This window comes from Marmota flaviventris, chromosome 1 (genome assembly GCF_047511675.1).
Source record: "Marmota flaviventris isolate mMarFla1 chromosome 1, mMarFla1.hap1, whole genome shotgun sequence".
Taxonomy (NCBI): Eukaryota; Metazoa; Chordata; class Mammalia; order Rodentia; family Sciuridae; genus Marmota; species Marmota flaviventris.
The window spans coordinates 124,382,452-124,409,996 of NC_092498.1; the positions used below are offsets into that span (position 1 = coordinate 124,382,452).

Genomic DNA, 27,545 nt, shown 5'->3' on the forward strand with positions numbered 1-27,545 from the left:
ATCTGCATACTCAAACCTGTGGGGCTTCCGAAGCACAGTACAGGGTGTCTCTGGGCAGCTGGTGTCTTAAGGGCTGCACCGTGTGACATCGCCACCACCCGGGCTCTCCAATAGCACTGCCGAGCCTGTTGCGTGAGGACACACAGCCCAGAGGCTGACTGCGTCCAGGTGGGGTCCAGGTGCCTCACTGAGGCTGTGCAGGTCATGAGCGGCTGCTGCGGGAGGGCAGCAGGCAGGACAGGGGAGCCCAGCTGTCTTACTTACACAGCGTCCGCCAGGAGGCAGAGCTCATGAAGGGGCACTGTGAGCCCAAGAAGGCAGACACGGCTCCAGGCTGCCAGCTAGAAAAGGTGTTTCTTCCATTTTATTTGATAATACATTTTCACAGAAACATGATATTATTTACAAATATACAAGTAAGAGACTGCTGGTCAAAAATCTTAAACTGAAAACGTCATCAAAAATTAATTTACAAAAGCCACCAACTGTCCCCAGAGTCCTGGGCGGTGAGCCTGGACGGTTCTGCCCCGGGCCTGCCAGCAGCAAGCTCTTCCACTCCCGACTTCCGCGGCGGTGGCTCCGAGCTGTGGGCCATACAGGGCTCCGGGTCGTGCGGCAGGCTGGCTCCACAGCCGCTGCCTCAGGAGGCGCTGGTTTGCAGGTTTTTGGAAGCTGCGAGCATTGCTCTGACTTTGGCCATGAGATCCTGCACAGGGTGAGACAGGGACCTGACCACTGGGCGGGGAGTTCACGGACCCATGGGGATGGGGAGTAGAGCCTGCACACTGGCTGGAGGTGGCCTGGGAGGGTGGGTGTGGGCTGTGGGCACGTTCAGGCTGCACTGAGGCCAAAGCCCCCTCTCAACCTTGACCTCCGTCCAAGTCTCCTTTGCCATGACCTCATGCAGGTCCATCGGGGGAGGGTCCTATGGTGTTGCAGCCCTGGCCTCTGCATGTTGCGTAGCCAGACACCAACCAGCCCAGGACTCCCTCCTGGGTCAGCATGAGTGAAGTGGGAGCAGGAGTGGGAGTCAGGGGAGAAAAAACGAGGCCCCTTTCCAGAGACCAGGAGGACAGAGGCCCAAGGGCCCGACTTACCTGAGTTATTTTGCTCTGCACGGAAGAAACGATTGCCGAAGAGATCTGACCGTCCTTTTCCTGAGAAACGCCCCTAAAGCAAAGAGAGGGACCAGAGCTTGAACCTACCCTGTAGTGTGGGGCCCAGGACACTGTGGGTGGGCGCCCTCACAGGCCGGCTTCCCAGGGTAAGCAGGGCCGCTCTCCTGAACACCAGGGCCACGCGGGCCACACAGTCAAGCATTTATACAGCGTTTGTAAAAGGAAACTAGTTTGGAATTCATTCTCAGGAGACGCTACGTAAACACATGGGACCAGAGAAACATGGGAGCCAGCAGACAGGCCGAGCCTCCACGGGGACCTCGGGGACTCCTGGACCTGCCCTGGCCCAGGCTCTTGCACTTGACCTGTGGCTACTGCTCCCTACATGGGAAAGCTGCCTGTGCCTTCCACGCCAGGCGTGAGCCGCAGTGCCACACACCCCTTCCCAGCCCGTTGGGTGTGGGGTGTGGCAGGGATCTTGACTGCTGCTACCTGAACAAGAGCAGCTGCCTCATGTGAGGTCTGCCTTCACCTGAGGATCACTACGTCCTGGACAGGGACACTGGGTCTTGCCAGGGTTTCGTACCCTGACAACCAGTTTGGACTGCCGACTGGTGGGGAGGCTAGTAGTCCTGACCCCTGTGACTGGTGCTGTGGCGACAGGAGCCCTGAGTTCCCTGGATGCTGCAGACCCCCAGTGGTGGTTCTTTCCGTCCCTAGGACCATGCTGGGACCTGCTCCCAAAGGCAGGTGCAAGACTGGCCAGTTAGCATTCAGGAGCCTGCACAGGTACTCTTCCCCTGCAGCAGGGTCCTGAGAGGTCACTTGCCCTGCTGGCACTAAGCTGGGGCCACCTGGGGACCTCCCTCTGCCCGGGGAGCAGGGGCTGGGATCAGCAGATGCACCCTGGGGCTAGGCCCGCCTGCCACCCACCCTCTCCCACTGAGCACTGCCCGGAGGCAGATCACCTGGAGCGCTCCTGGCTGGAGCCCCGGCTCTCCACAGGAGAGATGCTGGCCGAGTGTGCCGAGTGGGCTGCAGGCCGTAGTGCCGCCTGCTTACTCGGGGACGCTGACTGTGACCGCGCCTTAGCCTTGGTCCGTGACTGCGACCGCCTCTTCTTCTTCTTCTCATGGGGACTTCTGAAAGGAAAGTGCCCTGGTGAGAGACCCATATTGCATGTGGCCCGACACATGTCTGTGGGGCACTGTACCCTGCAACCAGGCAGAGGGATGGACCCCTGGCTTGCGAGGCTTTAGGGAGGTGTGCAAAGCAGCTGCTCCAGCAGGCAGCCTGGCCTCGGGCACGAAGCTGGCATCTGAGGTGTAGTCAGCATCTGACCTGCACTGAGAGGCCCTTGACGGCCACCCCTCCATCTATGCTGTTCTCTCACTTATGCCAATTTAATGAGAATTTCCAAAAATATATGGAAAGTCATTAAAGTCAAATATTGTAGACACAAAGGCCTGGCATTTCTTATGGATGGCAGTTTTGGGGCATGTCCCTGGAGAAAGGTAGGCGCAGGCTGCTGGGCCCACTCCCTGGGGGGCCCCAGCCACATCCAGTGCCCAGCTCGGCTCTGAGCACTGCTCCTGCTTTCCACAGAAGATAAGTCCCCAAACCCCCACAATTCCATGTCAGCAGCAAGGCTTTCCAGACCCCCTGCCTGCACCTCCTCCCGCAGCTTGGGCTGGACTCAGTCCCTCCCACACCTGTGTCCTGGGACCCTTTCTATGACTTGAGAAACACTGAAAAAGACAGGGAGGTCATATTTTTGGTAAAGGCAATGTGCGGCATGGACAGCGCCCCTGGTCCTCCCTGGAGGCCAGGCCTTCTCTCAGCACCCTCGGAGTCTCTGCAGGGACATCACTCATTGCCCAGGCTGGCTCATCCCTCCCACCGTCCCTCCTAGGCTGCCTCCTGGTGGCCCACGGGGTCTCCACAGGGTTTAGGGGCAGCAGCACCTCGCTGTCTGGCTTTGTCCCTCCTGGGGCCACTGCTGGCACAGTGTGGCTGCCTGGCTCCCTGGGGACTCAGCACGGCACGGGGCCCTTCCCAATGTGGCCACCCCACCCTGCAGGGAAGGACCCCAGGGGTCGTCCAGAACCCACTTCATTCCAAGTCACACCCCTCATTCGGGCTGTTTCTGTTCAACAACAAGCAGAGTTCACAGTCTGCAGCATGCGACTCCACTGAGGTGGCCCAGCAGGGCCACCAGCCTGAGGCACTTGGAAGCCACGAGCACCAGCAGTGCTTCTGGAGCTCTGGCAGCATAGGGCCCCCCATGTGCCAGCCTGGGCTCCCTGGCAGTGTCCGGGATGGAGCAGAGTGATGGCCAGGCCTGGGGCCACCACGCTGCAGCAAGAGCCTGCAGCACAGTCAGCACAGGGGTGGCACGGCTGCAGAGGCATGGTGGCCAGGCACGGCGTGCACATCTGCCCTCCCAGCAACGCAGGAGGCAGGTGCAGGACAGTGAGCTCTGGGCCAGCCTCAGCAACCAGCAAGACCCTGTCTCAAAAAACAAAAAATAAAGAGGGCAGGGGCTGAGGCTGGGTGGCACAGTGCCTGGAGCCAAAAGGAAGAAAGAGCCGATGCTGGTGCTGGATGCTGTGGGCCGGGGCTCTCTGCTGACAGCCACTTAACACTGCAGCACGTGACCAAGGGCCAGATGACTGAGCCCCAACTCGGGCTGCTCTCCGTGGCTGCAGAATGACTGAAAGGCGGCTTCTGGGCTGGCTCTGGCTCAGTGGCAGAGTACCTGCCGGGCACTCACCCTGGGCTCAAGCCCTAGCACCGCACCAGAAAGAAAAAGGGGCCGTGAGCACGGCAAGTCTCCAACAGGAGGAAAGCTGATGGTTCACTTCTGACACCACCAGGGTGCTCGTGGCCATGGGCAGGGTCTTCCATGTGCTATGTGGAGAGCCCAAGCCATGGACCAGACCCCACTGCCCAGGGGAGCCAGTCTGTGCCCACTCCACCCCTAAGCTGGCCTCTGCTGCGCACCATGGCCTGAAGCCACGAGCATGGACTCCTGCAGGTCTGCTGGGCAGCATTTTGAGGCCCAGCCTGAGCAGTGCCACAGGGCCATGTGTTCCTTCTCCTTCCTGTGATAGCCGGAGGAGCTGTCTGTGAGCTGCTGTGTGGTCAGTGCCTGGAATGGGCAGCGAGGCTGTGGGGGGTGTGTGTGAGTGCACTCTTTGCCTGCCAGCTGTGCCTGGCAGCACCACTGAGCACATCCTGGCTACATCACCAAGCCAGTCCAGTCCACCAACACAGCGGACACCGCCCTGGTCTCCAGGGCACTTTCTGGGTGACCGAAGAGACCGAGTACCTCCCCTGCACTCATGGGCTCCGTACATGCTGTCCTGTGGAGCATCAGTGAGGCCTCTGCTCTCCTCCCAGTCTGGGGCCTGCCCTCCCTTCCTTCTCCTTTCCGCTTCACATCTGTGGCCCTGGGATTGAACCCAGTTCCCCGAGCTGCAAACCCAGCCCCTTCCTAACACTTGGAGACAAGATCTTGCTAGGTGTCCCAGGCTGGCCTGGAACTTGCCATCCTCTTGCCTCAGCCCTTAAGTCGCTGGGCATGCAGGTATGGCCACTGTGCCCACCCGTCCCAACTGTGCCTCCTAGGGGAAGTTTCACCTTCAGTGGGTTCACAGGTTTTCCTCATAATCATCATTCTCTATATCCTAAGGAGCCTTAGTCACATGTGTTGTTTCTTCCAGAAGCTTGATATTCTGGTTTCTATGTCCAGTATGGCGATCCCCCTTGAAGTGACTTTTGGGCAGGGTATTTTTTTTTTTCCCCATTCTGACACGTAGTTGTCCAAGCAAATTTTGTGGGAAGGTCTTTCCTGTCCTCCCTGAATAGTTTTGGCACCTTGGGCAACAATCGTGGCCATACAGGTAGTCTCCTGGACTTCCTCCCTCTGCACACCTTCATACTGATACCACACTGCCCACACTGCTGTATTTTCTGGTAGTTTCTGAAATCTGAGGTCAAAGTCCTTCACTTTTATTCTTTTCCCAGATTGTTTTGGCTTTTCCTGGTCCTTTGTGTTTCCATACAAGTTTTAGGGTTTCTGTGACAATTTCCACAAAAAGCTCGGGGTATTTGCTCAAGCTGGACTGGGTCTGTGGGTCACTCTGGGGAGGAGAGCTCTGTCAGTGTCTGCCAGTGTGTTGGGAAGGCCCTGCCTCCTCCCCTCCCCACTCCTGCTGTTGGTCGCCGAGGATGGAACCCGGCCCTCGTGCAGGCCAGGTACCTGCTCAGCCTGAGCCAGCCCAGCGCCCAGCCCTTGCAAGTGCACCCGGGCTCCCGAGAAGGCACTCGTCCCCTCCTTTCTTGACTGCCTTGCTGGGGAGGCTGCCTGGCTGGGGCCTGGTGGAAAGCTCGGCAGATGTGACACTTCCAGGGGACTCGCTTCTGCTGGTGTCAGTTTGGTCATCTGTTCCTTTAAGGAACTTACTTTATCTAAGCTGCTGAATTAACTCGGTGAGTTTCATTTCCTTGTCCCACAGCGTCTCCCATTCCGGACACTTCCAGGGCTCTGTCCATCTCTGGTTCTGGTCTTTCTTGCATCCCTTCTTGTTTCTATTTGAGTTTGATTTGTTCCTTTTTCAGCTCCTGTTTTTGGTACCAGGGAATGAACTCGGGGGCACTCGACCACCGAGCCACCTCCCCAGCCCTATTGTGTCTGAGTTGCTTAGTGCCTCGCTGTTGCTGAGGCTGGCTTTGAGCTCTCAATCCTCCTGCCTCAGCCTCCTGAGCACGGGGAGAACAGGCATGGCCACTGTGCCCAGCTCCTCTTCAGGCTTCTTAAGCTCAACTGGATCACTGCTTCTACACTTTTATTTTCTTGTAACATAAATGACTTCCAACTGGGTGTGGGAGGCTGAGGCAGGAGGATCCAGTCCTGAAGGCAGTCTAGGCAGCTTAGTGAGATTCTGGTTAAAAGGACTGGGGATACTCCTGGGTTCAATCCCCAGTACTAGAAAAGGTAATTATTTAACTGCTCTTGTAATTTTTTCTTCCATCAAAAGTGACCGTAGAGTTATATTGCTGAATTTTCAAGTGCCTGGGATTCTCCAGGTTCTTTAAGGGTCTGTGGCGTGGTACGTGGTGAAGGAACCTGCCTGTACCTCCTGGACCTGCCGAGACCACTGGGCTCAGGGTGGCTGCCACAGTGCTGTGGCTCCCAGGGCTGTGGCCCTGCTTCTCCCTACCCCCGGCTTCCTGGCTACTTCCTGGTTGCTGCTCTGGGGACGACACTTCCTTCCATTATCAAGCTGCCTCAAGGGAGGAGGGCCTCATGACCTGAGGCCCCTTGGCAGCTGCCAGGTCCTGCACTTGCTGGCCAAGCACTCCTCTGTGGGCCAAGCACAGAGCCTCCCGCAGGTTCAATGACAAAGCACCATCACTGTCATCTGTTACCTGCTTTAATAAGGCAGCCTCGACTCCCTGCTGAAGTGACTTCACCAACATCCCTGTGAGAGAGGCGTAAACAGTGTGCTCAAAACACTTCCTATGAATACTGTTCCACCTGGCCCAGGTGTGAACTTCCACTAATCACTACAAGGAGTCTCTCCCCGGGACGGCTGACCCAGGGTGCAGGCAGGAAGCACCAGGAACAGCTCAGGCCAAAAAGCAGGAGAGTGCCTGGAGAGCAGTGGGAGGACGTGTCCAAGGAGGCAGGGACAGGTCCAGGGCCCCCCGGCCCAGTCTGAAACAACGCACCATCCAAGAGTACAAGGGGCCGGGGCACCCACTTGGCCGGTGAGGACGACAGACCCCAGGCCTAGGACCTGCGGTGACATCACGCTGGTTAAGGAAGAAGGGTGAGCAGCAACGGGAGTTGCTCTCGCCCAGCCACCTGCCTGCACAGGCACCATCCAAGTGCAACCCTAGCAGAGCTGCTGGCAAAGGGTGCCGCAGGACCACAGGACACCCCAAAGACCTCTCCCTGATCCAGAAGCAGGCGGGAGTGACTTCAGCAGAGTGGCCTGACTCTACATCACTGACAGGGACAGACAGACATGTGTCTTGGGGATGACACAAGGGATTCTGCACAGCCGCACCCACGCAGGGTTGCTGCGGAGACCATGGGCAGCATCCTGCCAGAGACAGAATGGGAGGAGCACCTCTGGCAAGGCTGTGGTCTGGCTTCTCCAAACACGTCAAAGCCACAACACACATCCAGGTGTGTGGGGGAGCAAGGGGTGCGTGTGGGCCTGAGCCTCAGAAGGTGGGCACAGGGGTGCTCGCAAGCCACTTGAAAAACCAGCCCCCAGGTGACCATGCTCAGACAGGAACAGCTCAGGCCACATGGGGGCACATGGAGAGCTACTGCCGAGCTCTGATGCCAGCTCTCAGCAATGTAGAGGTGTCCAGAGGGCCGTCCCTCTGCAGGGCTGCCGCCAGAACCCTGTCCTGGGGTCCGCGGAGCTCATGAGACCACACCAGAAGGCCCTGGGCCTCCCACCTGTGCAGGCAGACCCGTAACCACCGCCGTCCATCACTCCTCTTAATGCAAAAATCAAGCTGAGGACAAAGTGAGAACTCTTGTGTTCAGAGATCTTTTGCTACAGGAATAGATTTTAGATCCTCTCCTCACGTGTCTGAGGTGGTAATAAATTTCAAGGCTCACTGCTGGCTTTAGGAATGAGTTCCACATGCCAGGCAGCCTGGACACCTGGCAAGATCACCACAGCACAAAACGTAACCAGAGTGCATGTGTCAGAGGGCTCTGACCCCGCCAGCTGCCAGCTCCTCTGCCTGTGCTCCGCTTCAGGAAAAGGGGCTCAGGTTCTATCTATTAGGAGACTCCCAGCTGCTGTCCCTGGTGGTGGCCAGCAACTGGGCTCCAGATGTGCCCTGGGACAATGGCAATCAGCTAGGTGGCATGAGCTTGAGCCCTGGAGGGGGCTGTTCCCAGATAGCACTCCCCGTGGCCAGGAGGAGACTGTTGGCCACTGCTGGGGGCCACTAGCATTCAGTGCTGGAATGCCCCCCAGAGGCCCACAAGCTAAAGGTTTGCTTACCAGGGTGGACCTATGGGGGGTGGGGGGCACCCCTGGAAGGGACGGGAGGACCCTCTGCTTTGGGGCATGAGGCCCAGTTTCCACTCTGCACTCCCACTGTGTGCTGCCTCATCACAGTCTGGGCTAAAACCTCCCAAAGTGAGCCAAAGTAAACCTTTTCTTTTAAATATTTATTTTTTTAGTTTTTGGTAAACACACAACATGTTTAATTTTTTATGTGATGCTGAGGATCGAACCCAGCGCCCCGTGCATGCCAGGCGAGCGCACTACCGCTTGAACCACATCTCCAGCCCCAACCTTTTCTTAAAAGCTGTTACCTCGGGTCCTTGACCTGAGAGCAGAACTGTCTGAAACGAGCTGAGGCAGTCTGGGAGGGTGGCTTCCACGTCTGTTTTTATATCTTTTGGCATTGGGGGTGAACCTGGGACTCCATCTTGCCAGGGCTCAGCACACCGCTGTCCTAAACGTGGACACTGGCCTGGCTCTCCAGGAGCAGCTGAATCAGTGCTCAGGAGGCACCCACAGGACACTGTCCCTTTGGGAGCGGCAGCCTCAGCCCTGGCACCGTCATATACTGCCCAGGCACCAACTCCCCACGAGACCCGAGGCCACCATGTTGGGAGGTCTGCCCCTCCTTCTCTGTTCCTGCCACTGGCAAGGGGGCAGGCGTTGTCTGTGGGTCCTGCTTCAGGGCTATGCTGAGGGAACCCAGCTCCCAAGTTAGGCTGTGCGAGAGCCCCATGGAGGCCCCAGTGCTCCCAGTGACAGTGCTGCTGCGGAGACTATGGCCGTCATCCTGGGCAGCTAGTGACACAGGTGGACACAGCTTCAGACCCCTCTACCCAGGATACCCAAACAGCCTACCTGGAGCGAGTCCGCTTCCTGCTGGCTCCGGGGCTGCTGCTCATGCGGTAGGCAGTGGGGACGCTCCTGTCTTCCCGCCGTCTCTCTGGGGAGTGAGCTCTCCTCCGAGGGGACCGGGAGCGTGACCTGGACAGAGTAACGTGGCATTCAGTTCTGCTGTCTGGTCCCCTGGTGTGCACTCTCTCTTGCCTTAGCCTGCAGGGTGCCCAAAGCAGATGCCCACTCCGGCCAACCAGCTTCAGCCTCACCCTGGGAGGCATATGCCTCTGCCCATTCCACAGCGCTGTACCCAGGTACCAGTCTTGGAGGCTACCACTGCCAAACACTGCCACCCAGCCAGCCCAGAATGCTGGGCCTCCTTCCTCCTGCTTGAGGACTGGCGCTCACAGGCATGGCCCTCACCTCTGCAGAGGAAAGGCACTGGGTGCCTGGCACCCCAGACCTCATGGCCTATGCAGGAGCAGGCAGGGACATGTCAGGTCTGCTGGCTCAGAGCCCCACCTTCGCCTGGCCCAGAGCATGCCGTCCTGACAGTCTGGGCTAAGTAATGCAAGTTCATGGGATTCATGGATGCAAAATCACCCCCGAATATTTACTGGCCCTTCCCTTGTGTCTAAAACAAGGTTCCTTCTATCCATGTCATGATATGATCCATACATAGCCAGAAAGACCCTCCAGACCCTTTCCCACTTGGGACAGAAAAGGTTAAAACGACACCTTTGGGATTTTTCACTCTATTAACTCAGCGAGAGTACCATTTCAGGAAAAGTCTGCAATGAGCAGACTCTGGCAGGGGATCTCTTCTCTCCAGGCCATCTTCATGACAGCCCATCCAGAAACGAGATAAAGGAGCAGCTGGATTTCGCCACTTAAAAAAGTTTTTCACTGAATCATTTTAATTATGGTAAAACCCAAAGCAACACACACCGTGGTTCGGAAGACCAGCTCACTAAGGCATCTACCCTCTGGTGTTGCGGGAAGCACCCTGGCCCTGATAAGCCTGCTCCAACATAAGGAGGCTGCAGGGTCTTCTCTGCTGGACCTCTGGAAGGTGTTGTGTGTTGGAAATGTCCCTGGGCTCCCCCCAACAGATGCCAGGGCCAGGCCAGTCAGAGCCCGTGACGTCTTGCCAGGTGCCCCACAAGAGCTCCAGAGGTCAGGTCTGCTGGAGGCCAGGCTGCCTGAGCGCTCCTGCTGGGCTGCTGGTGCATCTGCTCAGGGCACACACTTCTCGTTCAGAGTGTGTAAAGCTGGGCCGGGCACTACAGAATGGGGAAACCATTCGGTTGAGCAGAGCCTTCACACCTGCAGGATGCTGGACAGAGCTCTACCACGCACCCGAAGATCAGGAAAGACGATGAGCCCAGTGCCTGCAGCCACACTCTTCAGAGGGAAGGGGCAGCTCCCACCAGCCTCCACGACCTTGGGAAGGAGCCCCTCAGAGCTCAGAGCTCTCTGGTCTCACTTTAAGGAAGGACACTTGATGCTTTCCATTCTATCGAGTGGGGTCTTCACAGTGACATGACTCAGTGCCAGGAAAGGCACTCCACTTGTCAGCCAATCATCCCATGTATCCAGAGTCTTTGACAAAGGCAGATGACCTAAACACTTCTTGCACAATCCCAATAGTCTGCTCAAAAAATAAGGGCATTGGGAGACTTTTCTCCAAGGATGAAATTCCAGAAGTTTTATCTGGATGCAGTGGCCACACTTGTAAGTGGCCTCTTTTCACCCCAGACCACCTGTGTGGGGTGCTTGCTTTGTTCGTCTCACTGCTCACAGGTCTTGGCAACAGGTGACTCGGGTACTTGGGAGCTGGGGTCGGCCAGCCCAGCTCAACCCAACCACCAGGAGACTCCTGCCTGGCAGTTCCCATGCTCACATGGCTGGTCTCTCTGAGGCTGAGGTGCAGACGCCTGGCACCTGTGTGTGCTCACAGTTCACCTGATATTAGCGACTACCCAGGCCGGCATGCTAACCAGTGCCACTCGGGGCACTTTAAGCACCCGGTTTCTTCTTTAAAAAACAGGACTGAGACACAGAATTATCTTTTACTGTTTTGCTGTGCACTTTATCATGGGAAGTAAGGACAGTAAAGATCACATCTAGGGCTGGGTTGTGGCTCAGCAGTAGAGCCCTCGCCTAGCATGTGCAAGGCCCTGGGTTCAATCCTCAGCAGCACATAAAATAAATACATACATAAATAAAGGAAAGAAAGAAAGAGAGATATTGTGTCCTGTCAACAGCTACAACTAAAAAATAAATATAAAAAAAATAAATATAAAAAAATCAGATGTAATTACATCTGATTCAACTTTGCCTACCTGAGTTATTTCTGAACGTTAAATACAGTCATTTTCAAAAAAGTCTTATTAACCCCCTTAAGGTGCATTGGGAGCTAACTTTTGGGAAAAAAACACATCTTTACTGCACAGATCCTCTGCACGGGGAAGTCCTGAAGACCTGTTCAGAACCCACGGCTGAGCCCCAGACACCAGAGGAACACCAAGGGAGCTCACCAAGGCTTACAGGCTAGTGGAGGATCAAGCACCAGCCTTGCTAATTCAGTGTAGTGACACTTAACACTGAATCCATACTGAATTTTACACGAGTGAACTACATCAGTACTTCTTCCTTCCATTAAAACAATGGACCTTACGAAAACACAGATAAAACCAGCTACAGCACAGGTGAGGAAGTCTTACACGTCTGTCAGTCAGTGCTGGCTAAGACGCTGAGTATCACCTCGTCAAAACCAGTGATCGGGCTGGGCTGGGCTCAGCAGTAGAGTGCTTGCCTAGAACATGGAGGCACTGAGTTCCATCCTCAGCACCACAGGAAAATAAGTAAATAAAAAATAAAGGTATTGTGTGCATCTACAACTACGAAAAAAATTAAAATAAACGAACAAAAACCAAACCAGCGAGCTTCTTGAGAAATAACACACGGGTTTTGTGAAACTAAAGATTTTTGCTATAACTTGCATCTGGAAGTCCGAAGCCACCTATGGCTGGGACGACTTGAGTGAGAGGGGCTTCAGCTAGATAAGCAGCCCACAAACAGATCTGCTGGGACAGAAAGAGCTTCCCAGTCTCACACCACTGCACCTTACAGGGGCTACCTGACTCCACAGTGTGAACCTCAGCTGAAGCACCCTACCACAATCAGAAATGCTAAGAACTGTGGTGATGAATTTAAAAATTTTTGATACCTCAGCCCCATCTCCAACTTTTTTTTTTTTTTTAATATTTATTTTTTAGTTTTCGGCGGACACAACATCTTTGTTTGTATGTGGTGCTGAGGATCGAACCTGGGCCGCATGCATGCCAGGCGAGCGCGCTACCGCTTGGGCCACATCCCCAGCCCCCATCTCCAACTTTTAAAAAATTTTGAGAAGGGTCTACTAAGCTATTGAGGCTGGCCTCAAACTTGCAATCCTCCTGCCCCAGCCTTGTGAGTTGCTGGGATCACAGGCCAGGGCCACTGTGCCTGGTGTGGTATTGCACTTGGAGCTGGCAGCAGTTAGCACTTTCAATATTTTGGTTAAAATTTAGTTGTCTTTTAACACATCAATAATACATATTATGGGAGAGAACACCATCCTTTCCTATCTTATTTACAACTGTGGCTTTTGGTGGTGCTGGGGTTGGACCCAGGATTGCGCACATACTCGGTGAGCTCTCCACCACTGAGCCACACCCAGCCCAAGGACTGCAGTGTGTTAACTCCCCTCGGGCTCCAGGAATGGCGAGTGCTGGCAGGGCTCAGGTGGAGCCAGCAGATCTGCCCCTGGAACATGCCACTATCTTCTGAAGGAAGAGACGAGGCAGGGTCCAGGTGTGAGGGTCCAGGGGGGCGCCCGGACTGCCAGGCAGGAGAGGCAGTTACCGAGAGGCACTCGGCAGGTGCCAGCTCTGGGCACAGAGCTCACTGGAAGGCTTTGTTTCACGATATTGTCACATGTACTTTATGATAATGATAAAGCTGTTCTTTTCCTTGACTGAAACTGGCAGCCTACCATCAGACAGAAAGCATAATGAGGAAACGGCCACTTGCCCACCTCTTATCTAAGATGTAAACACATTAAGGAAGATCAAGTAATCCCCAAGTTACCGTGTTAGCACTCAGTCCATGATAAGGACACAGACTCACAGCCCTACAGCGCCTGTGCTGGGTGGCGCTCTTGGTCATGAGCACCCACCTGGGCACAGCCTGAGGCCAAGGAACCCCACCAAGCTAGGCAGGCAGGGCATGTGCAGCCCTGGGTACCAGGTGCTTCACCCACACCACTTGTGGAGCCAGGGAAGAGCCCGTAGCTCAGATGGGCACGGGACCTTCATCACTGGCCCCCGAGCAGGGATCACAATGAATTGTTTTTGCTTGTCCGAGCCAGAGGGGAAGGAAACCGGGAAGAAATCCCTGCATGTGCTGCAGTGGGGCCTGGTCAACTCTGGCGTATATTTTCAGTTCCGTAATGGCAAAAGGAACTTATTCAATTTTTTAAATTTCAGAATTCCTGGGGCTTAAAAAAAAATATCAAAAGCATGTTAGCAGGGCTGTTAATTTAATTAAAAAATAACAAGATTTTTTTTTTTTTTTTTTGTCGGGTGTAATGACAGGAAGTAGATGATCAGGTCCACCTGTCAGGAAGGCGGGTCCAGGTCAACACAGACAGGCACACATAGGCCGCCAGGCCTCCAGGACTGTCCTGGGCAGGGACACAGCACAGAGGCAAATGGGCATATGGTTTTCAACAGTTAAGAGTGCAGGGCATCTGCATTTTTCCTATGGGAGAGGTGACAGCGATTCCAAAAAGAAACACCAGGCACCCGCAATGTGAGAGCTGTGTGAGAAAAAATGTGACAGATCCAAAGGCATGAGCCCTAGGGATGGGCCATGCCTGAGCCTCTGGCAAGCTAGCCACAGCTGTACCTCATTTTAAGAGGTTTTACCAGGCAGTAAGCTCTGAGGCCCTGGCAGGCGCTGGCCCCAGTGTTTACTGCCTTCTCAGAACCGGATCCTGAAGAAGGCTCTGTTCAACAGTGGGATGCTGGGACAGCAGAGGGATTAAATGAGAAGACAAATTTATACTCCTGCCTCGTCCAAGCATGAACCAAGCAGCAGAGATTTCTTCTGTACTGAAATTTGTACGCTCAAAATAAACCAGGAAGGGACTTTCATACCAACAGGAGACCCATGCCACCCTGCGAACCTTCTCACACTCAGCACCATGCCAGGCCTGCTTTCCTGACCTGTTACAATTTAAATAAAGCTTTCACTTTTCCCTTTCTTCGTCTTTTTTTTTTTGCTTGGTAGTAGTTGGTGATCTTTTTTGGTGCTGGGCACTCAACCCAGGGCCTCATGCATGCTTGGCAAGTGCTCCACCACGAAGCCACATCTTGGCCTGTCTTATTTACTTATTTTAGTCTTTATTTAATTTTTTATACTGAGAATTGAACTTGGGGTCGCTTAACCACTGAGCCACACCCCCAACTTTTTAATTTTTTTAGACAGGATGCTGCTAAGGTTGCTGAGGCTGGAGTAGAACCTGCTGTCCTCCGGCCTTAGCCTCCTGAGCCACTGGGATCCCAGGTGTGGCCACCACGCCTGGTTGAAGGACTTATCTGCAGGACACAGACACCCACATGCACATCTGCCCAGGCACATGGGGCTGCAGCTAAGCTTTCTGCCCAGCTCTACTGGCACCAGCAGGAGGAGGATCCACAGACAGGAGGGCTTTGGGCACTGCCCCGCACACCCACCTCGACCGCCGCACTGTCCGGTAGGCACTGGGAAGCGCGTGCTTGGCTTTTGAGTGTGACCTAGACCTGGACTTGGAAGATGCATGGTACTTGGGAGAGCGTGACCTAGTTCGAGACCGTTTTTTGTGCTTTTTCTTTTTCTTTTCTCTTTCTTCTTCTCTCGGTGGATCTCTGCTTTTGCTTGAAGGCCTTTCTGGTGGCTTCACTTCTAAAGTAGGCAGAGGTCTGCCTCCAGTCAGTACAGGACAGGGCACAGCACTGGCTTCCTAGGAACAGAAGCAAACGGGACAACAGGATGTTTTAGAACACAGACCACACAAGAGCAGCTTTGGGTCCCTCACACGCAGATGCCTTGCACTCTCAGGAAGTACTGCCTCTCTGAGAGCCCTGCCCTCAGGAGGACCACAGCACACACCTTATACCGAAAGGGCACACGGACTCCAGAGGCTCTTCCTGCACAGTAACTCCCCACCACAGTATTGAAGTTCACTATGTTAAAAATTCTGTAAATCTCCAATACGAGGGTTTTCATAAATCCGAATGCAACTTTTTTGCAAGTCTTAACCAGAGGAGGAGGTACCTCTTGGAGTGCAGAAAACTTTGGGTGACAGAGGCATGCTCCAGGGTGCACAAGTCTCACTGCACTGCAGGGAGCCTCACAGTAGGAGCACGGCACCCAGATGTAGGGCAGCTGCCTCCCCAGAGGGGCAGCTGCACTTTCAGGCCACAGCTCAGCTGGAAGCAGATTCTGACCAAATGTTGAAGCCTCTAAAAACTTCTCACTTGGAATTCTACTGTGAGGCTTGTGGAACGTGTCCCCGGACACCACAGGGGCCCTCAACAGAGGCACTGTCAGCAGCTGGCTTGGCATTTGGGAATCTGCCTGGTGAGTGGCTGTCCTCCCTGGAGACCACCTGACAAGGGCAGATGGGTGGGCCTCTCACAGGCCACTTCCAGAGCTTGCTTCTCATTGCAGCTCTGAGAGGAGGAGCCAGTCAGGGGTGCTCTGTGGGGCAGGTAGCTGTCTAGGATCCAACGGCCACTGGAGCTGGCTGCTTCAAGATGTGAGACCCTCCAGCCTCCCTGCTGCCTACACCCGGTGTGCATCTCTACACGCCTGCACACTAAGCAGAGGCTCCCAAGGCAGCAGTGGCAGCACATGGGCTGCAGTCCCAGGGAGCTGTTATCCGCAGTCCGTTCTCATTAAAGGAACTCAGTCACCGGAGCTGTGGAGCGCAGGCTTCAGATGGCCCCGCACCCCCATCTGCAAGGTGGCTTCCGCGTCTATGTTTATGTGCAGGCTTATTTCTCTTAGATTTGTTTGTCGTTGGAGCACATTGGTGGGGTTCATCATGCTACATTCAGACAGGCACATGAACATGATAATCTGATCAATTTCACTCCCCAGTATTTTCCCTCTCCTACCTCTACCAGGTTTGCTATTTTTTTTTTTTTTGGGGTACTGGGGATGGACCCAGGGTGCCCCACCACTCGGCTACATCCCCAGTTTTTCATTTTGAGACAGACTCTTTCTAAGTCTCTGAGGCTGGCTTGGGAACCTGTAAGCTTCTTGCCTCAGCCTCCTTCTCTGGGATCATGGAGTGGCCACCATGCCCAGATATTAAGGAATTTCCTAATATCTCCAGGGACCATTTCTCAAGGGAACCCATTTCAACGTGGGCCAGTTCTTGTCAAAAAGGTCTTTCTCACTCAAATTCTATTAGAATAATATTTTTTTTCAGGTTTAGTATAAAGCTATCTCACTGTTACAAGAGTTTAATATGTAAACATTCCACTGCACACACACTAATAAATGATGTTTTAAATCACAGGCAGCCGCTTTGCAGCTTCACCTGTGTCCCCGTGTGCAGAGGCACAGCATGGTGAACAGGCGGAGCGCAGTACCTCTCAAGGTGAGCAAGGGGGAGGCAGGCTGGGTGTGGGACAGCTCGCGGATGCCGGACTGCCAGAAAAATCAGCTCTGTGCCCTTCAGAAAGGCCAGCAGTCTCAGAGCGCAAGGAGTGCACCCTGCATGAGATGTGCGAGCCCCCACTAACCCTGACGGCACCCGAGGCTTCCTAGAGCCTACTAACATGTGCCAAAGGCCATTCTGAAAGGACGGATGGGGCTTCCCAGAGTGAAGCACGTCACTCCTCACCCTCTGCCCTCACACCAGGTGGGTAGGGCAGGGGCACGAGCTGCTTGACCGCAGCCTGCCAACCTCTGTCCCACTGAGGCTGCGGCTCCACTGAAGGGAGGGGCTGGTCTGAAACGAGACCTTCACGATGCGAGCTGCGGACTAGCTGAGGGTCTACTTATTCTAAAGAGATGGTTGTCCTTCCCTGTTAAGGTGGAAACAGGCAGCCACGGTGGCCTCTCGGTAGCCCTCGCCACCGGCAGGAGAGCAGAGCTGTGTCTGCGTAAGTGGCTCGGGGATGCAGATAGGCGCTGACGTGCTATTACAGCCAGGTCCAACTCTACGATCAAGAGTTCACAACTGTCGGGATTCTTTTTTTTTTTTTTTTTGAGACAAGTCATTCTGTGTTGTCCAGGCTGATTTCCAAGTTCTGGGCTCAAATGATCCTCTAGCCTCAGCCTCCCAAGTAGCTGGGACCACAGGCACTGGTGGGCTTGAAAACTGTAGAGAAACATCAAGGCCGAATCAACACCTAGTTAGCTGCTCCTTCTAGGCTTTGCTGCAAAAGCCGGTTCGTCCTTGGTGAGCGCAACCATAGGCACCGCATTCAACACACGAGGCCACCGCATACCAGACGTGGCTAGCCAACACAAAGGACGGAATCCTCACTCTACTTGATGTTAATCAAATCAGTCAGTGTGTCTAGGAACCCCATACTGTAGTGTACACCCAAAAATAACTGTCAACGTCAATGACAACTTACACCGTTTAACATTTACACTGCCTTGTTTAAGGATTCCGGATTCCCAGTTGTCTTAACCGAAACTACTCTTAACTGGGTGGTAGTGTACAGATGTAATCCCGGTGACTGGAGAGGCTAAGTTGGGAGGACCACAAGTTCCAAGCCAGTCTTAGCAACTTAATAAGACCCTGTCTCACAGTAAAAAGTGAAAAAAAGGGCTGGGGACTTAGCTCCATGGAAGAGCACCCAGGGTTCAACCACAGTATGGAAAAACAACAGACAACCTCCATCCCCGCTCCCCTGCCAACTACACATATGAGCAACTGGAGTAAAATTAAGTGGTCACTATCTAAGTCTGGACCACACTCCAACCCAGTGCCAGCACTGCTGCTGCTTGGGGTCTGAGGGTGCCTGGCCCAGCCTATGGAGAGTGGCAGGCAGAAGCTGCCCAAGGCCACAGAGGCAAGGTTAGCAGCTGCAGCACTGACTCTTCAAGGGTCTCCCAGGAACTAAAGCTGCCCTTTCAGAAAGGATTTTAACAATCCAGCAAAAATAATCAAAGTTGGGCTGGGGATGTGGCTTAAGTGGTGCTTGCCTGGCATGCATGGGGCGCTGGGTTCGATCCTCAGCACCATATAAAAATAAAGATGTTGTGTCCACCGAAAACTAAAAAATAAATATTAAAAAAAAATCTCTCTCTCTCTCTCAAAAAAAAAAAAAAAAAAGACCAAAGCCCAAATTATGACCGGACACAGGGTGGGGCAGGTGTTAAGCAAGACCTGGAGGAATCATGGAGGACTCCTGCATAAATCACTTATTTTTTTTTTTTTTTAAATTTTATTTTCCTTCTTCTCCTTTCTACCTGGTTTTTGGTTTTTTTTTTTTTTTTTGTGTGTGTGTTTTGTTGTTGTTTGTGGTGCTGGGGATTGAACCCAGGGCCTTGTGCATGCTAGGCAAGCACTCTACCAACTGAGCTATGTCCCCAGCCCATAAATCACTTATGAACACGGAACACCCACTGCCCACGCCCCACAGGCTGACAAACCACACTGGGTGCTCCTGGACCCACACTGCCTGCCTCCTGCACCTCCCACCACCCTACCCACTCCACGGGCAGGCGTGGCTAGGCTGCTCTTGGCTGCCATGTGTGCTCAGCATGTTGGGTGCCCCACAAACTGTTGGCCACTGCCACCCCTTCCAGCTTTGCCCAAGTACTTCACCCCTGGGCAGCTGGCCAGAGGCCCAGGCTCACCACCACCAGCCCCCACCCCCCCACTGCTGGCTGTGTACACGGGACAGCACGGCCGCTGGTCCACAGACAGTCCTGGTTCACATGCCCACAGCCTCAGACCCTGGAGCCCACAGGCTCGCAAACAGGTTGACTTCTATCACCATTTCCTTTCCGAGTTTTATTCGACAGGACTAACAGCTTAAAAAGAATTACTAGAATCCAAAAAGCCCTAAAATGTTCACGACTAGTGACTGACTAGTAGTAATCCAGAAGGGTGGGCATCCACGACCCCTGTCTTTGTTTTAAGAACACAGGCACACACCAAGAACAAAGGCAGTCCACGCACAGGCTTGTGGGTACCAGTGTCCTGTCGACACCAGTCTAGGCCAACGTGCACACTGCAAGACAGCATCCCAAATGATATTCAATAAGGGCACTTTTTTTTCTTTAAAAATTTTTTTTTGATACCAGGGACTGAACCCAGGGGGTGCTCAACCACAGAGCCCAGACCAACACAGCCTACAGCACACTAAACAAAGGAGAGTGCTTGTCCTTAAAACACGTGAGCAGTACCAGGGCTGCTCCAGGGAGCCTGAAGACAAGGCAGGAGCACTGCAGCCAGGCCGTGTGCCCGGCCTTCGGAGCGTGTCCTCCCCTCCTGGCAGGGTCCTCTTGCACTCAGTGCCTGCTCAGCTGGCCACAGCTATGGCCATTTGGCGGTGCCTCACACTGCCTCACCTAGGGGTACCAGTGGCCACACCTGGTCCTGTCTCAAGTCCCCTGGGCTCTAAACACATACATTTACTATCTGCAACCGTGGGGATGGAGCCAGCAAGTGCTCACACCAGCCACGTTCCTGGTTCACCCTTTTGTGGTTCTGGGGATGGAAGTGGGAGTGCTTGGCCACTGAGCTACGCAACCAACTCTTTGTATTTTTTTGAGACAAGGTCTGGCTAAGTTGCTCAGGCTGGACTTGAAGTTGTGATGCTCCTGCCTTGGCCTCCTGAGTCACTTGGATTATAGGTGTGTGCCACAATGCTCGGCTTGGGCTAAATACACATACAAGCTAGGACTTGAACCCAGGGCCTTGGGCATTCGAGGCAAGTGCTCTACCAACTGAGCTCCATCCCCAGCCCCAGGCTAAAAGTATCTTTGAGCTTGACTCTTGCTCATGACAACTGCCAATTTAATTACAAGTACCTCTGCTTCAGGGCTACTGAGACAGCCATTACCATCTGCAGCTACCACTGCATCTATGCTGAAAAGGTTCAGTGGCTGTGAGCTGAAGGATGCCTGTCCAGGAAGAGCCACCCAAAGATCTGGACACTCAAATCACTTCCACGAAGCACAGCCCAAACCAAGATGAACACAGGAAGACAAAAGGCCCCGTATAGGACACGCTGCAGGGAAGGGACACTTCTGGCAGCTGTGACTGCGTTCCCACTAGGACACCATGCCCTGGAGCATTCTGGGGCTCGAGTACAACACAACTGGCCCAAGTCTCTGCCTGCAAATGTCCCTCGGGAACTCTTCCCTTTAGCACACCGACGGGAACACAGGCCCCATTTTAAACCAGCCCCCCGCAGCCCTGCCATGGGAGCAGCTCCCGGTTCTCTTGGGCTTCTCCCTCCTGCTGCCTGCACCAGCTCAACTCACCAGGAAGTGCAGATGCCGCACCGCCTGCTTCTCCTCGGAGAGCACCAGAAGTACCTCAGCGTCAGTTGCTGCCTGACAGCCTTCAGGTGCCTACTGTTCCCTCACCAGAGCCAGGGACCCGCGGGTACAGGCCAGTCTATGGAGAACTCTGAGGAAGGCAGAGGACAACACCCCTCAAGGAGCTCATGCCAAAATGGTGCTGAGGACCGAACCCAGGGGCTCTGCCACTGAGCTGCACCCCTGTCCTATTCTCAGACACCCTTGAAATACGATGTAAATACCAAACAAGACTCAGGTGGGACTGCTATAAAGCATCTGAAAGACAAGACTTGGAGCTGGGTATGGCTCGGTGGTAAAGCATTTGCCCTGATTGGACCCCTCACACCACGAGAAGGCTCCCCAATCACCAAGCGACTGACTGAAAAATCACAATTTAAATGATTCTAAATCAATGCATCTAGGAAAAGAGCAGATCTCTCGCTGAATGCTATGGCCGCTGCTGAAGTCGTCAGGGTATGGAGGTCCCTGGTCCAAGTGCTGCTCCAAGCTCCTTCTGTAGGGGAGGCTCCTAAGCACCATGTCACATCCTTGCTGGGGCTGAGTCCCTGGCCACACTACTTGAAAAGCAGCTGTCCGTGCTCACACAACTTTCCCCCTGTGGTGCTGGCTATGGAACCTGGGCCGGGAGCACATCCACCTCTGGGCCCCAGCCCAGCGCACGCCCTGGTGTGGACTCCTTGCCCCAGCACAAGCTCGCAATGTGCCTGATGCGGTTAAGACTCTGCTTCAGTTACGAGTCAGACCACCTCCCACCACAGACCCCGTGCAACCCCCACAAAGCCCTCCTGTTGGCCAGCCCGCAAGGTGGCCAAGAGCAGAACATCAGACAGCACCTGGGGTGGACGGCACATGTGCACTCAGGGCCGCCAGTAGGCTCATAACTGAGGCCCAGCCTCACAGGAGGCAGGAGCTGGGCTGCCAGCACCTCCCTCTGGTTGGACACTGCAGAGTTGGGAGAGCCCGTGCTCATATGATTTCACCTACCAAACTCCCCAAGAACACCAACGCAGACTTTCTTCAACATACCTCTACACTGAAAGGACTCTCCTCAATCTTTCCAACTTCTGCTTCTGGCAGAGGATTTTTTAAAGTTTGCAAAAATAAGGCTGCTTTCCTTTTACGTTCTGCCTGAAGCTGCTTCTCCTTCGACTCCTTGGATGCCTGGGCCAGTTTCTCCCGGGCAGCAGCAGCAAGGCGGTCCTCCAGCTTCTGCTTTGCTAAAGGAATGGCAGAGAAAAAAAAAGAGTCTAGAACAAGCAGTATCTGTCTTAACTCCCACACAATGCAGCTATGATGATGACACCGATTTCAGAATCGGCAGACAGGGCGGGCAAATCACAGTAGCTTGTTTTGAGGAGGGGCACTCTGCTTTCAAAGTTGGCAGGCTGGTGGGTTCCAAACCAGCAGGAGCTCCAAGATGGCTCTGGCTCAGTGCAACCATTAACAACCCTTGCAGATGGGACACTCTCTGAAAAGCCTTGCTCCACGTGACCCAACACCTGTTGAGCTCATGTGCAGGAGGTGCAGGTTTGGACGTACAGACCAAGCACAGCTGCTGGGGTTGGCAGCTGCAGTATGGTGCCAGCTCCTGACAGGAGGCCTGCTGTGGCCAAAGAGCTACCTGTCGGGGGTGGCCTGACCTGTTTGTGTTCACAGAAAAGGCAACTCAAGAGAGCCAGTCAGAACAGACAGAGACCACAAATATAGACGCTATTTAACTACTTTTATGCAGAACGTCATTTATTTGGGAGTAAGGGCAGGAAGATTTATAGGAGATCCCCTAAATGCTGCTGGTCACGTGTCAGGTATGCAGGGGCCACGCTGTAACCCATGAAGATGAGCCGGAGCTGAGAAATTGGCTCCAAAGTGCATCATCTTCAAGGGCGATGGTTCTGCTGAGACAGCCTCACAAAAGGCAGCTCCCAGCTTGGTGTGTTAATTTGGGCTGGGAGTCCAGGCCAAGCACATCACCCTGGGGCTGCTGTCAATGCACAAAGTGGGCCTCCATTAGCACCATCTACTTGGTGCACCAGACTGCTCTGAGCACACCGCCAAGGGCACTGTATCCAAAGCTACGGAGGAGCAGAGCGCCTGCTCCAGAGGGTGTTCAAACACTCAGATGTGCTACGCCAACCCCGTGGTTGGGGGTCCAGGTGGCAGCCTTGGAATTTCTGGCTTAGCAGACAAATCTTATACTTATGTCTTTTCTTTCTTTTGAGAACTTTAAAGCTATCGACAAACCTTGCTTTGCTTCTAGCTCCTCCTGGGTAAGCGGGGGCTTCTTTTCCTCGACAACTACACAAGGCGGGGCTGCGGCCGGGCTAGCGTTGGCGGCACTACTAGCACTTTCTTGGCCTTCTTTGCTTTCTTCATCATCATCGTCACTGTCATCATCTAGCTTAACTCGGTTTTTTTCCAAGGGAAGTAGATCATTTTCTTTGGCCTTGATTGCAAAGCTTATTGGAGCAAATGAAGCTATTGAGAGAAGGTGAGAAGTGGACACATTTTTAGGGAGCCAGTGCGCAGAGCTGAACCATCCCGGCCCTAACACTTACTTAGGCGTCGGTGGGTGGGAGGTAGCATCTGCAGTGGAGCCACATCGTATGCAGGGCTCTGTGGGAGCAAGGGCCGTCTCAGGGCCCAAGGGTGCTGTATGACACCTCTGCGCTCCCAAGCCATGTTCAATAGGGGCAGCTCACACTGGACTCACAGGTAAGTCAGGACTGATGGGGCCTACGCTGCACAGAGGTCAGCTAGGGCCACAGCAGGGACGCTCCTGCTGAGCACCAGTTCAGGGTCACTTGCCATTTTAAATGATCAAATCATTTTTCTTTAAAATTTTTTTCCTGGCTCAGCATGTAACAATCTGCACAAGCAGGCATAAGATGCGACTCCACTAGGCAAGGATCATCTTTCAAAAATCCCAGCTGTAAGACACTGTTCTCACAGAGCAACAGTCACAGAACTCATTCATTTACTCAGCCACCGTTTTGCTGGGTACCACGTCAGCCCAGGCTCTGCCCCTATAAGGAAGTTCAAGCCAGGCAAAACAAGAGTCCAGGTGATGCCCTTTCCCTAGAATATGGGAAAACAAGAGAAACACAAGCTCAACAAGAGAGCGTGGTCCCAGTCCCCACCTGCCGGGGGAGCACTGAGTTCCGCCTCCTTGAGACAAGGCCAGAATGGGTTACAAACAGCTCACCAATAGCTCAAGCTGCAGTAAGAGCCTGGTTTCTAACCATGGTGAGCTACTGCCTATGAGGGACACAGGTAAGCCACAGCAAGGGGCTTCCGTGAGTCTCACTTGGCCCACACTCATGTGTGGCGTGAGAACAATGAACACTGAGCTGTGCTGCCTGGCTCTGCGACACACAGCCACGGTAAGCAGTCATCCTGGCCCAATGCTGAGGGACCGGGTTTCCCATGCCACACTGGAAAAGCCACAGAAGGGAGGCTGCCTCCTGGGCCATGTGGTGTCTGTCTCCATTCCTGACGCCTGGCAACTGGGGCACCACAGGGCATTGAACCCAGGCTCTGTGGGGATAGGCAATGCCACCATCTTACTGTGGTGTGGCTATGTTTAAAACAGCCCTCCTCTTTTAGAGAGATGTGTGCATCATCTGCGGGGAAAGTGCTCTGGAGTGGAATCTAAGATGTGGCCTGGGGCCCAATGCAAGGTCTCACCCCTCTGGCCCCTCTCTCCGGATGCACTTGAAACAAAGTTAACAAAGCACACCCTTTATTGCCTGTGGGAACGCAACCTCTCTAAGGAACAAAGAATCCAGGGGCATTTTAAAAGGGGAGGGGAAAAAAAGCATGCACATTAAGCGTTAATTAATGAAATCACTCAAGCAGACTAGGATACACACAAAAGGACTTTAAGACAATTCTGCCCTGCCACCTCTTCCCTCAAGCTAGAAGAGGCAGCAATCAGCAAAGAGACCATTAGGATGAAAGCCCTGGAGCTGCCTTTCAGCACGGTTCACAGGCAGGGCCACAGCCAGGCACAGTGGGGCAAGAGACTTCCTTCCACCCCGCAGCCTCCATCCTTGCCTCTCTCACCAAGGCTGACACCCTGGGGGAGGACGGGGCTCCCAGTTCCCACATGAGAGAATCAGACCTGGGCTCGCTCAGTCACAGGGAGGCTGCTTCTGCCTAGGACTCTACAGATCATAGCAGATGGGAGCTCTCCTGACAGCCCCAAGGAATAGCAGGGCACCACGTCACACACCAAACCCGCTCCTCCACAGTGTCAGGACCTGTGCAAGTGGGCCCGCCACAGTGCTTCCCAGGCAGGCCCTGCTGCCCCAGCTGAAGTGGAGCAAGCCCCAGGGCAGGCCAAGGCAGCAGGCAGAGCGGGGCCCAGGGAGCCTCCACTTCCTGTACCACAGGGCTTCTGCTCCAGGCATCAGCTGTCATGCCAAACTGCGGCCCAGAGGCAGCCGGGGTTCTCTGGGGCGTGGGGAGAGCCAAGTGAACAGAGGCAAGTCCAACTGCAGCTCAGGCAGGTGTGGGAAACAACAGGACACGCACTGGGTGCCATCCCTGCCCACACACCTGCACACCTGGCGGGCTCCAGTGTCCCAGCAACGTCCCTGCACACACGTGTGACCTCCCACCTCAACAGGCTAGAGCTTCGTGGTGTGGATGCACCAGCTGACTTAACGATCTCCAACTGCTTTTGAGATTTTATTTTTTAAATTTTGCTGCCCAGGCTGGTCCCAAACAGTCCTCTGCCTCGGCCCCCAGAGTATCCAGGCTCACCACCACGCCTTGGGAATACTTTGAAACTACCACTTTGAGAGGCCAAAGCCAGTGTCTTTTTAAGAGAATAAAAAAAATCTATTAGCTACCTCGCTTTCTTCTTTTCTGAACTATCTTTTCTTAAAAATGTCCTTTGTCCATTTTTCTACTGCACTGATACCTTCCTTATTGATTTGTAAGAGCTCTTTCCATGGTAAAGACATTGATCCTTTAATTAACAATGACCACCATTTAAAATTTTTCATATATATATATATTTAGTTATAGTTGGACACAATACCTTTACTTTGTTTATCTATCTTATGTGGTGCTGAGGATCAAACCCAGTGCCTCCCACGTGCAAGGCAAGCGCTCTACCGCTGAGCCCAGCCCAGTGCCCAACCACCACCATTTTGACACGGTCTTGACTCTCCTCAGGCCCAGCCCCCATGAGACCCACTGACCCTCCTTGTGGTTCATGGCTTCAATCTTAGAAACCCTTTCCCACCCCAAGATCATCAAAGCATCACCTGTACTTTCCTCTCCTCAATTTTACCTCCTACCCCTAACTGCTGGACTGAAATGGAACCACTACTGTTGGAGGCACCGTGATCTGATTTGACTTCTTTGTGGGGGTACAGCCTGCTTTCCCAGCTGGATTACTGCTGAACCATGCTTCCAGAGCATGCTCTCAGTATCATGAGATACGACCGGGAAGCCTGCCCTATTGACAGGACACCCATAGCAGGGGGCAGATGCGGCACCACCTTGGGCTCCTGGGACAGGCCCCCTGCACCACAGCAGCACCTATGCTTGCGGTGGCCATGGAGGATAACTATTGCGCCGGAGCGCCTGCGGTACCTGTCTTCCTGGGTGCTCGGGAGCAGCTCTCCTGATGCAGGCATCTGCTTCCTGAGGGGAATCATACGGGCCTTTAACTTGTCCTGGCCTGCTGCCTACTTCTAGGGGCAGCTCACCCACCACTAGTTCAACTATTCTTTTAGGCAGACACATCTATGTCAGTTTCCTTCATTTCTTGACATGATTTTAGAAATTTATGCTTTTATTGAAAATGGTTCTCAGTGATTTCAAATTTACTCAAATCCTAGGTCGCATACACTATGCTGTGTTCTCAAAGACACCGACGTCTTCCTCTCGTCCGGGTGCATCTGCTCCTCCCTCCACTGAGAGCAGTGACTACGTGCTGCTGGTGTCTCCCACGGGCTTTTCTCATTGTTCTCTAATTTGCGCCCACTGCCGTGCAGGCGCTTCCTCCGTCCTGGTGCTGGGACCACCCAGGGCCCTGCAGACACAGCACTCCCCCTCCTGAGCCCCAGCCTGCTTCCAAAGCCCTTGAGTTCGGTGCTTGCTTTATTTTTGGTTTGCCAGGACAGACAGAGCAGGCTGTGAACAGAGCAATGTTCTTCTTGTCCTTACTTTCGTGGTCCTATGACGCCAAGTGCTCAGCGCCCCAGTCATTCTGCTCTAGCACTCGGACCGCTTTATGGGCTCTTCAGATCTGCTTCAACTGCCCACATGCAACGGTACCAAGTGTGACGCGCTGACCTGTCCCCCCTCGGAGAACAGCCCACCTGCTCTTCTACCTGGATGCCTCTTCTGTCTCCTTCCTTTGAGATTTCTCAGAAAACCTAAAGGTGTTTTCTCACCCAGCCTGGTCCTTGATGACTTCTTCACATTAAGACGTGGCAGTTTATTTCCAAGCCATCTTACAGACGTGAGATCATCAGGTGCACTAGCTTGATATTTTCAAGGAGTACAAAGCAGAGACGTTGACATCTCTTCTGTCACAGGGGTGGGGGTCCGTTTCAGAGACCCAACAGCGCCTCAGCAAGCTGCAGCTTTCCGTCCCCAGCCTCACAGGGGGCCTGTGTTGTCCAGGACTGAGCTGGGGGTAGAAAGGAAGCCTGCAGGTGGGCGGCAAGTGTGGGAGCTACACTGGGGTGGACAGGCCAGGTCTTGGGTGTCCCCAACTTGTCCAAGCCTCCCGCCCACCCTCTTCATTAACAAAGGCTTCCCCAAAACCACTGCTCAAGTCCCAGCGTGTCCTTTCCTTCCCTACAAACCACACCCCAGGAAGGTGGCTTCCGATCCGGGGACAGCATTCCACCCTGGTTTCTGGAGCAGTGGCCGCCACTACCCAGCAGTCTACGTGTTTGGTTATTCCAAGGAG

General features: G+C 53.9%; 1 protein-coding gene across 6 annotated transcripts in view; it reads right to left on the reverse strand.

The window, feature by feature from the left end:
- Positions 1-335: 335 nt before the first annotated feature.
- Sfswap (splicing factor SWAP) overlaps positions 336-27,545 on the reverse strand; it is a 65,617-nt gene continuing 38,407 nt past the window's right edge. For 4 of the 6 annotated variants that reach the window (XM_027952043.2, XM_071615879.1, XM_071615889.1 and 1 more), the window contains 7 exons: positions 22,853-23,086; positions 21,638-21,828; positions 14,785-15,050; positions 9,023-9,148; positions 2,087-2,260; positions 1,098-1,170; positions 336-706 (listed from right to left, as the gene is read on the reverse strand). In XM_027952043.2, the coding sequence (XP_027807844.2) occupies positions 641-706; positions 1,098-1,170; positions 2,087-2,260; positions 9,023-9,148; positions 14,785-15,050; positions 21,638-21,828; positions 22,853-23,086 (1,130 nt within the window). In that variant the 3' untranslated portion in view covers positions 336-640. Of the gene's footprint in view, positions 707-1,097; positions 1,171-2,086; positions 2,261-9,022; positions 9,176-10,145; positions 10,234-14,722; positions 15,051-21,637; positions 21,829-22,852; positions 23,087-27,545 lie in introns of all 6 variants that reach the window. The other 2 variants (XM_034637104.2, XM_071615885.1) reach the window with 2 other exon arrangements.